The sequence below is a fragment of the Asparagus officinalis genome, unplaced genomic scaffold, assembly GCF_001876935.1.
Source record: "Asparagus officinalis unplaced genomic scaffold, Aspof.V1 AsparagusV1_Un350, whole genome shotgun sequence".
In the NCBI taxonomy this organism is placed as follows: domain Eukaryota; kingdom Viridiplantae; phylum Streptophyta; class Magnoliopsida; order Asparagales; family Asparagaceae; genus Asparagus; species Asparagus officinalis.
In genome coordinates, this window is record NW_017972615.1 from 61564 (window position 1) to 73219 (window position 11656).

Consider the following 11656-nt stretch of genomic DNA (forward strand, 5'->3'; position numbering starts at 1 on the left):
GCATCTTCTCCTCCCCCTTCCCCCTCCTCCTCGACCCCCTCCTTGGCTCCGCCGCCAATGGGTAGCTCGAGGTCTGAGTCCTGATTCTTGATCTCTTTACTGGGTATGCTTTAATTTTTGATTTTTAATGAATTTCTGTGATTTGGCCTTTTTGGGTAATTTTTTTTTGTTGTGATTTTTTTGTTGTAATTTTTTTCCGCCGGCCCCACTCCTCCATCGCCGACTGCCGGCCCCACTCCTACTCCAGCCCCATCCCCTCCCTCTCCCCCCTCCTCCGATGACCTAAAGGTGAGTTCTAATCTTCTCAAACTTCCATCCTAAATCCTTAGAAGTTTAGTTTTTGATGTTTTATCAGTAAATCGAATGGCGAACGAGATTCGATCTCAAAAGGAATTATTTCTAGGGTTTTAAAATCCGTCAAAGTTGTTTATTTTACCTAAAATTTTGGACTCAGGAATCTAAATTAGAGTTTGTTTGTTTATAGTGATTTGAAGCATTAGCTTATTTTTTTTCACAAAATTCTTAAAAATTTTTTGGGGTTTGCAGTAGAAATGAAAGGATTTAACTAAGGAGGAGCTAGTAAAGTGTTCCTTGCCAAATTACAAGCTTGGGAAGACACTGGGTATTGGGTCATTTGGAAAGGTGAAGATTGCTGAGCATGTTTTGATTGGGCATAAGGTCGCCATCAAGATTCTTAATCGGCGCAAGATTTAGAATATGAGATGGAGGAGAAATGTATATTTTGATCATGGGATGGTTAATCCTCAAAAATAGTTTTTAGATATTTGTTTCATTATAATTTTCCTTAGTTTCCCAGGAGAAAATGATACTGATGAATGTTCATTTTGAACGGGTATTTACCAAATCATAATGTTACTACAACATGCATGTGTGCAACAATACTAGTGCTAACTCCCGTGCATAACAACTAGTGGCAACCTGAATATTATGATGTGGTTAAGCAACTTTTGGACACATTGTTTGTTAGTAGACGGTTTCCTGCGATATGAGTGATTTACTTACAGCTTTAGCATGCAAAGAAAAGCCTTTTATGTTTGTTTATCATGTGGGATTATCTTAACTTGTAGAAACTTTTATTGGATGTGATTATCAATGAAAATTTGAGATAATCCCCTTTTACGTTTGTGCCCTATATGTGATATTTGGTATATTGTGTGATTTATGTGTTGTTATGTGATATTTTGGTATTTTGCGTGACTAATGCTGCTGTTATGTGATATTTTGGTATTCTGTGTGACTTATGCTGCTGTTATGTGACATTTTGGTATTCTGTGTGATGTATGTTGCTTTTATGTGACATTTTGGTATTCTGTGTGACATATGCTGCTGTTATGTGATATTTTTACATTCTGTGTGATATATTCTCGTTACCAGTTACATAAGATGCTGCAGTTTAAGTGTTATGTGATATTTTTACAGATATAATTGTTGCTAACATGCATATTTTTTCATCAAGACGATCTTAGAGGGAAGGGAGACAATAAATATTGAAGCCTTACAAAGAGAGTCTGAGATGTTAGGAGCATGACTTGCTGCTCAAATCATATGCGAACGTGGTGAATGGAAGTAGTTGCAATTGAAGTTAGATATTGACGATCCAGAATATCTTTTGTACTTTGGGGGTAATGATGTACCATTGATTGAGTGGAAGTATTAGACAACCACACGTAACTATTTTATTTGTTGGATGTTGGATGTTTACTAGCTGTTTGTAAATGATAAAATGTGTATTTGTAATTTATTGGTGATCTTTGTTCTTTAGCATATAATACGTTAAGCAACACTTGAGGCAAAACCCATCGCTCTAAACTTCAATTTATAATACTAAACAAGATGAAGTACACATCTAGAATACACATCTAGAAATATATCTTTTATTTGAGGTACACATTTAACGTTCACATATAATACGTTAACGTCACATATGAGGTCTCAATGTCACATGTAATACTCAAAAGTCACAAATCAGATCTAAATATCACATATATGTATTATATGTGAACGTTAGATGTGTACCTCATATAAAAGATATATTTCTAGATGTGTACCATTCTAGATGTGTACTTCATCTTGTTGAGAATTATAAATTGAAGTTTAGAGCGATGGGTTTTGCCTTAAGTGTTACTCAACGTATTTCAAAATTATTGGAGTTTGCTGCATACAAGTATACATTTAATTGTCTGTTATGTGTGACTTTTACTCGTCTCATGTGGCAATACTCTATTATACGTGACTCTTATCTGTGTTATGTGATATTTTGCTATTATTTGTGACAGTTGTTGTTTATATGTGACATTTATCTGTTATGAATATTGAAGCCTTGTAGAGGGAGCCTGAGATTAACGTTGATCCATGGACAACAAAATCGAATAGCTATCTATGTCCTAAAGCAGAATTCTTTCAACAAAATTGCATGAAGGGAAGCACTCTTGAAGTATCGCTGAAGGACATAACCGAGTCATGTGCACTGAACCTATCCAAGACTAACGTTTCCTGGCAGAATTCAAACTCTTTTGTGACTGTTGTCTGTTACATGTTACTTTTGATATTTTGTTGTGACATTTACTACTTAATTGTGACATATTACCTGTTCGTGTGCCTTACTGGTATTAACTGTGACACCTGTAACAACTTTACTTTCAGATTCCATTTAATATGCTAAACAACAAAGATCACCAATAAATTACAAATGCAAATTTTATCATTTACAAATAGCTAGTAAACATCCAACATCCAACAAATAAAACAGTTACATGTGGTTGTCTAATACTTTCACTCAATCAATGGTACATCATTACCCCCAAAGTACAAAATATATTCTGGATCGTCAATATCTACATTCAATTGCAACTTCTTCCATTCACCACGTTCGCATATGATTTGAGCAGCAAGTCATGCTCCTAACATCGAATAACTCCCTTTGTAAGGCTTCAATATTTATTGTCTCCCTTCCCTCTAGGATCGCTGCTCCTAACATCGAATAACTCCCTTTGTAAGGCTTCAATATTTATTGTCTCCCTTCCCTCTAGGATCGTCTTGATGAAAAAATATGCATGTATGCAATAATTATATCTGTAAAAATATCACATAACACTTAAACTGCAGCATAGATAACTGGTAACGAGAATATATCACACAGAATATAAAAATATCACATAACAACAGCATATGTCACACAGAATATCAAAATGTCACATAACAGCAGCATACATCACACAGAATACCAAAATGTCACATAACAGCAGCATAAGTCACACAGAATACCAAAATATCACATAACAGTAGCATAAGTCACGCAAAATACCACAACACATAAATCACACAATATACCAAATATCACATATATGGCACAAACGTAAAAGGGGATTATCTCAAATTTTCATTGATAATCACATCCAATAAAAGTTTCTACAAGTTAAGATAATCCCACATGATAAACAAACATAAAAGACTTTTCTTTGCATGCTAAAGTTGTAAGTAAATCACCCATATCGCAGAAAACGTCTACTAACAAACAATGTGTCCAAAAGTTGCTTAACCACAGCATAATATTCAGGTTGCAACTAGTTGTTATGCACAGGAGTTAGCACTAGTATTGTTACACACATGCATGTTGTAGTAACATTATGATTTGGTAAATACCCGTTCAAAATGAACACTCATCAGTATCATTTTCTCCTGGGAAACTAAGGAAAATTATAATGAAACAAATATCTAAAAACTATTTTTGAAGATTAACCATCCATGATCAAAATATACATTTCTCCTCCATCGCATATTCTTAATCTTGTGCCGATTAAGAATCTTGATGGCGACCTTATGCCCAATCAAAACATGCTCATCAATCTTTACCTTTCCAAATGACCCAATACCCAGTGTCTTCCCAAGCTTGTAATTTGGCAAGGAACACTTACCCAATACCCAGTGTCTTCCCAAGCTTGTAATTTGGCAAGGAACACTTTACTAGCTCCTCCTTAGTTAAATCCTTTCATTTCTATTGGCAAGGAACACTTTACTAGCTCCTCCTTAGTTAAATCCTTTCATTTCTACTGCAAACCCAAAAAAATTAAGAATTTTGTGAAAAAATAAGCTAATGCTTCAAATCACTGCAAACAAACAAACTCTAATTTAGATTCCTGAGTCCAAAATTTTAGGTAAAATAAACAAATTTGACGGATTTTCGAACCCTAGAAATAATTCCTTTTGAGATTGAATCTCGTTCGCCATTAGATTTACTAATAAAACATCAAAAACTAAACTCCTAAGGATTTAGGATAGAAATTTGAGAAGATTAGAACTCACCTCTAGGTCATCGGAGGAGGGGGTAGAGGGAGGAGATGGGGCCGGAGGAGTCCCGGCGGTCGGCGGAAAAAATTTACAACCACAAAAAAATCACAACAAAAAAATTTACCCAAAATTGCCAGATCATAGAAATTCATTAAAAATCAAAATTTGAAGCATACCTAGTAAAGAGATCAAGAATCAGGACTAGAGGAGCCGAGGAGGGGGAAGGGGGAGAGGAGGAAAAAGTGCAGATGAGGATAGAGGAGGAGGGGAGGAGAGGAGGAAGATGAACTATTTGGGAAGAAGGGTAATTTAGGAATGTTTTTCTTGGGCAATGGGTTTGGGGCTTAGTTGCACTTTTTTTTTTTCACTTTTAGGGGTTTATGGTTATGATTATTGGACTGGGGGTGAGGATGCATGAGCCAATTTATTTTGGTTCCTTCAAGCAATTTTCCCTTATATTAATTATTATATATAGTATAGCATGCTAATATAATATAATATAATACAATATAATAATTAATAATAATAATTTGTAAGTATAGTATAATATATTATATTTTAATATAAAGTAAACTAATATTTATATTATAATATTATACTAAATAATATACTAAACCATGGATAAGTTAATTTATAAGTAATTAATAGATAAAATTATATTTTAATAAGGTGTCATATCATCAATTATCCCACATGAATTGTCAAATCAAAGGCTCAAATTATCTCATTATCTCACTTTATCCCACTTTACCCCACTCAAAATATCCCAAAGGGGTAAAATTATTCTATTGGAACAATTTTCTCACTTGGCCCCAATTTGTCCCAACCAATAACCCCCTTAGCTCCTCAAAAAATCAGCCCCCCCAAATCAGATCTGAAATCTCCTCTCTCCCCTCTCCTCTCTTCTCTCATCCGCCCGTGGTCACTGCCCGCTCGCAGTCCCTCCCGTTGTTTCCCGCGGGGATCTATTGCTCTGTCCCGCAACGGTGCCCGCGCCCCAACCCATCGTTCTCCTGCCCGCCGCGCTTGCCTCGTCTTTCCCTCCATCCCAGAGGTCCGTGCTCTCCTCCGCCCGCCCGCCCACCGTCTCCACCAGCTGACTCCTCACCACCCCTCGGACGCACTCTCCTCTCTGCCGCCCGCATGCCTTGGCCACTCGCCCACCCTCGACTAGCTCAGATCTCCTACTCGACACCGCTCGATAGAGCTCAATCGCCGCTCGATGCCTCATCTAACTCAAATCGCCTCCTTGATGTTGCGTTGCCAGACGCCACTCAGATCCCCTCTACAACTCATATCCCCTACGATGAAATAGATTTATCGAGGGAATGCAGTGCGGATTTGAGGTCGAGACGAAGAAAATGTGATCGCCATTTAGATCCGGTTGTTTGATTGTGGAGATTATGACAGCAATAGAACCAACTACTATAGAGGTCAAAGACGGAGTGCTGTTCCCATAGCCTAATGACTTATTTGGCGGAGACCCGAATGATATTAGGTTTTGGTGTTGAGGAATATGATTAGAGACGAAGAACTAAAATCACCAATGATGTTAAGTCCCTCTCGGCGGCCCCTATTAAGAAATGATATAGAGGTCAATGATGTTAAGTCCCTCTCGGCGGCCCCTATTTAACTAAAATCACCAATGATTAAATATATGAAAGTGAGAATATCATGATCGTATTCAAAACATCTAAATCTTTCGACATTATCCGCCAGTCAACGTCTCTCTTTATTGAAGTAAACCTTGTATACATCAATTAGCAGGTTTGTTAAATATATCAATTGGATGAACGGAAGCAACTTCCACATGCAGGTTTATTAAATATATCAATTCGATGAACGGAAGCAACTTCCACGACCTTTCTTTATTTTTGACTATTTTGACCCACATCTCTATATATACCTATCTCTTAAGCTTCTACGATATACCAAGAATCTCATTAGCCTTCCTCCAATCCGCTAAAACAAATCTTTCAATAGTCTGCCAAAAACCTAGCTTATCAACACACAGCAAAGCAGAAGGCATGGAAGGCACAGTTCGTTGCTCCGCAAACTATGTCCCTCTCTCTCCGCTGAGCTTCATCGAGCGGTCTGCGGAGGTTTACTCTGATCGGACCTCTGTTGTTTATGAATCCATCAAGTTTACTTGGAGACAGACCCGAGACCGCTGCCTCAGGCTCGCTTCAGCTCTCTCACACCTTGGCGTTTCCCGTGGCGACGTGGTAACTATAATCTCCATCTCTCATATGCTCCATGAATATATGCGTTCTATTTTTGGAGTTTTTCTAGCATGCATCACTCTTCTCATAGTGTTAGAATATCGCAAAATATTTCCTTTTAGTTATTTTGAAGTAACATTCACAAGAAGAAGAGTGCCTCTGGTTCTAGTTTTGGAAATTCTTATATTCATTATGACAAAAGATGAAATAAATGAAAAACGTACCTATGCTCTTAATCTAGTTGTAATTCTTTATAGAGTAATGAATGTCAGCTCCACGGTTAAACACACAAATTTTTAACATGATCGCTATGATTCTTGGGAATGAATCTCACATTTTTGAATGCAGAATCTATGGAGAGAAAGTAATAATATCATTCCTAATAACTAATTATAGACATTCTCTGCAATTAAGGTCATAGAGATTTGTACACTGAATCTTCTTCTATTGCCGAACCAGGTTGCCGTCCTCGCTCCAAACGTCCCAGCCATGTACGAGCTCAACTTTGGTGTCCCAATGGCCGGGGCAGTCATCTGCACCCTCAACGCTCACCACGACGCAGCCATGGTCTCCGTCCTCCTCAAACATTCCGAAGCCAAGCTCATTTTCGCCGACCACCAGTTCCTCGAAATCGCTGAAGATGCCATCAACCTCCTTGCACAATCCAACTCCAAATCCCCTCTCCTCATCCCAATCCCGGAACCCTCTGAAGACTCCTCTCATTCACCTAGTTTAAACTACGAAAGCCTCATAAAAAACGGAGACCCCTGCTTCGACATCAAGTGGCCGATCGACGAGTGCGATCCTATCGCCCTAAACTACACATCCGGCACCACATCCAGGCCGAAAGGCGTGGTCTACACACACCGCGGCGCCTACCTCAACTGCATCAGTGCCATTCTCTTTAGTGAAATAAGGACTTTGCCTGTCTACTTATGGACGGTGCCCATTTTCCATAGCAATGGTTGGTGCCTAACCTGGGGCATAGCGGCACAGGGCGGGGTCAACGTCTGCCTCCGTGATTTCACCGCAAAGACCATCTTCGAGAAAATCACCAGGTACGGAGTTACGCACATGACCGGTGCCCCTACCGTCCTCAACATGATGGCAAACTGTCCGCCTGCTGACCGACAACCGCTCGCAGCTGGCCAGAAGGTCTGCGTCATGACGGGTGGGGCTACCCCGCAACCACCAGTCTTGGAGAAGATGGAGGAGATGGGATTTAAAGTCGTCCATGTGTACGGACTCACGGAGACCTACGGGCCCGCGACAGTGTGCGAGTGGAAGCCCGAGTGGGACGAGCTGTCGGTGGATCAGCAGGCAAAGATGATGGGGAGGCAGGGAATTCGACATATCGGAACGGAGGCGGTCGACGTCAAAGATCCGGAGACAATGAAAAGCGTCCCGGCCGATGGGAAAACAATGGGGGAGGTTATGTTTCGAGGCAACACGGTGATGAACGGATACTTCAAGGACTTAAAAGCCACGGAGGAGGTTTTTGCAGGTGGATGGATGAGGACAGGGGATCTCGGGGTGAGGCATGCTGATGGGTATATTCAGGTGAAGGATAGGCTGAAGGACATCATAATCTCCGGCCTGGAGAATATAAGCACGATCGAGGTCGAGTCGGTAGTTTACAGTCACCCGGCGGTGCTTGAATCTGCGGTGGTCGGACGACCGGATGAGTACTGGGGGGAGACGCCGTGTGCGTTTGTGAAGCTCAAGGATGGAGCTTCTGCTGATGCTGAGGAGATTATAGGGTTCTGTCGAGGTCGGCTGCCGGATTTTATGGTGCCCAAGAGCGTGGTTTTCGGGGAGCTGCCGAAGACTTCGACGGGGAAGATGCAGAAGTTTGTTCTCAGGGAGAGGGCCAAGGCTATGGGAAGCCTATTCATGAATGGCGGCGGGAAAATGCTTGAAATATAGTATTCTGAAAGTAATTGTGGATACTGTACAAATGAAGAATTTCATTTGTAATTTGATTTGTTGAACTAAAAAATAAATGGAAGTCTCAGCAATGATATGGGGTTGAGATCTGATCAATGTATTATGTTTGTTACATATGAACTTATATCTATTCATTTTAAACGTGTTCCTAATTAATTCTTCTCAATCTTCTAAGAATATTACTAATCATTTCTTTTTGAAAAATCTTGTAAAATTCATATTCTGTGGTTATTTCAAACTTATGAACTCACATTTTAATTGGAAGTTTTATATTGCCGGGTACTAGTGATCTCCTTTTCCGGATTCACAAGAATATGTTGAAGTTGGAAGGCCTCCAATCACTTTCAAAGGTCATGGCTAATCTCTCCTTTATATAGAAAGAGAAAAAGATGGTTTGTGATTAAAGCCTCCCCTTTTAAAACATTGTTCACGTGTCTATTTATCTCATCTAAGAAAATGATGTGCGGACGAATAACTAATTCTATCCAAAATGGTGTTAGTTTAAAAATAAAAAAATAGGGTAAAACCTTTAGTTTATAAGCAAAAAACTCACTATCATTTGCGTAGTGCAAACAAGTAAAAAAAACTAATATTTTAACCATTTCATTCAAAAAATAAAATGGATGACCATTTAGAACAGAAAAATAGTAAGTCCCAATTAAAATATTACAAATTACCTACATGATTGTTTTAATATAAAGTATGTTTATAATTAATCTAATGGAGGTTTTTCTATTATGTCTAAGACTAATTTTAGAAGTGTGTGGTTTTAAAATAAATGGGGGTAAACCTTTTAGAAAGTGGATGACTTTAACAATGGAAGTTGAACTTTAGGCAAAATATTTACCGTTGAAGAGTGATTGATGAGTGTAAAAATTTTTGGGTTTAAAAATTATAGGTAAAAATCTTTTCTGGAAGTGGATGGGTTTTAAAACAAGTGTGGGTAAAAGCTTTGGGCTCATAGGTAAAAGCACTTTTTGGAATAGGGTGGGTTAAAAAATTGCTTATTTATATGTTTATTTGCAGATATACCCCTTACATCATGAATATTTACAAAACTACCCCTCAAATCATCAATTTCGGAAAAAAAATTCCCAAATTAATCAATCGTTAACTTTAATGGGATGATTTGTAACTGAATGTAAAATTCATTAACGAATAATCTAATTTTCACTCACAAAGTTGATAATTTACTGATTTTAGGGCAATTTTCCCCCAAAGTTGATGGTTTGGAGGGTATTTTAACAAATACTAAAATTTAATCGGTATTTTTGTAAATACCCATGATTCAAGGGTATATATACAAATAACAAAAAAAACTAAGGTAGAGGGCTGCACGGTAGTGTGTACAATATCTAGCTACAGTGCAAGCTTATTCATTAATGGCGGCGGGTAAATGCTTGAAATATAATTTTGTGAAATATTAATGGGTACTGTAATTGAATAATTTCCTAAGTAATTTGACTAGTCAAGGAAAAAACTAAATGCAATTCTCAGCAATGATATGAGACTGAGATCGAATAAGCAGCTGATCGATGTATAATGTTTGTTACGATAAAAAAAAAGTATGATGTTTGTTATATATGAACTTATATCTATTCACTTTAAATGTGTTCCTAATTAATTCTTCCCAATCTTCTAAGAATGTTACTGATTACTTCTCTCTGAAAAGATCCTCTAAAATTCATATTTTGTGGTTATTTCAAATTTATGAACTCACATTTTTATATTGCTGGGTATTAGTGACCTCGTCCTCCGGATTCGCAAGAATATGTTAAAAAATGGAAAGCCTCTGATCACTTTCGAAGATCTGCCTAATCTCTCCTTGATATGTATAAAACCCCGTAAAATTTGAATGTATTGTGATAAATAGTAATCAAGATGTTATATGATAATAAATAACATATTTTGATGTTTGAGTATGCTAGGAATTGATTTGAGATCAATTCAAATAAATAACATATTTTGATGTTTGAGTATGCTAGGAATTGATTTGAGATCAATTCAATGTATATATGTGTATATACAAGTGCAAATGCAAATCTGGTGAAAGGACCATTTAAGAGTTTATGTGTTTTACACATTGATACAGTAAGAATCTGGGAAACCTCAAAAGACCAAAGTTGTAGGTCTTTTCGATAGCTTTCCAACAAATTTTAAATCACCACATTCAAAGGTCGTATAACAAAGTTACAGTCAAAAAACGCAGTGCATGTTGATATTTTCGGAAAAACAGGAAATAATTTTCAAAAAAAGGAAAAGTTACTGTAGCAACTGCGAAGATTCTTCGTGGACAACAGACTCCGTGTTTTCTGGCCGTGAGCGGCGTTGCGCGGTGGTGTGGGATGACGAGCTTCTCTTTAGCGTAATTTAGGGGATTGATTTGTAGTGTAAAAATAAAAACAAATGCATTTTATCCTCTTCATGTTTCACCTCTAAAAAAAAGATCAAAAGAAAAGAAACTGAGAACTTTGAGCTCTCTCAGTTACGAACAGTAACTCCTCATCTTCTCCAAGTGATCTCTGACCATGCTCAACACCCCAAACCCTATATCAATTTCCAAACACACTACAAGCCTCTCTTCCTCCTCTCAAAGATCCTATGGTGAGTTCTGAAAGCTCCTAAGAAGTCCCTGTGAAGTGTTGAAGAAGAGAAACAAATTGTCTCATGTGCCATTGGTGAAGAAGGAAGCAAGGGGCGAGCGTGTTCAAGAGGATCTCGTACAAACGCTTTTCATCACAGCTTTTAGCCAAGATTATCTCCTATCCAAACCTTCCCTATAAATTAGTTCAAGATTTAAAAAGTTTAAAAATGATGTTCTTCATGCTTGAGTTTAATTTGTCATGTTAGAACAAAATAAGATTTTGACAATAAATTTTAATCAAATGCTAGAACTGAAAATATTGTTTTCCTTAATATTGCTAATAGATTTATGATCGTGATCATTGGGAAATTTGGAATTTATTTCGTTTATTAATCATGTTAAAATCGTGTAAAAATCAAGAAAAAGACTAATTTTGTCGTTAACTCTAATTAGATAAATCTTGAGAGTTCATTTATTGCTAAAAAGAAATATACATATATATATAAATTCTGTTGTAAAATTATCAAGTTTGATGATTGAATGTGTTAGTATGTGATTTAAGATCAAAATCAATGAGTATATATATATATATATA

General features: G+C 37.5%; 1 protein-coding gene and 1 long non-coding RNA gene across 3 annotated transcripts in view; one reads left to right on the forward strand and one right to left on the reverse strand.

The window, feature by feature from the left end:
- Positions 1-2997: 2997 nt before the first annotated feature.
- LOC109827670 overlaps positions 2998-11656 on the reverse strand; it is a 20712-nt gene continuing 12053 nt past the window's right edge. The window contains exon 3 of the long non-coding RNA XR_002243485.1: positions 2998-3093. This is a non-coding gene — a long non-coding RNA (uncharacterized LOC109827670). The remainder of the gene's footprint in view (positions 3094-11656) is intronic.
- On the forward strand, positions 6148-8591 carry LOC109827667 (probable acyl-activating enzyme 1, peroxisomal). Of its 2 annotated transcripts, none has more exons than XM_020394678.1 (2): positions 6148-6620; positions 6990-8591. In XM_020394678.1, exons 1-2 carry the CDS (start codon positions 6336-6338, stop codon positions 8454-8456), a joined length of 1752 nt encoding a protein of 583 aa, XP_020250267.1. In that variant the 5' UTR covers positions 6148-6335; the 3' UTR covers positions 8457-8591. The 2 variants fall into 2 exon arrangements, with proteins under 2 accessions (XP_020250267.1, XP_020250266.1); XM_020394677.1 differs by having other exon boundaries at positions 6149-6533.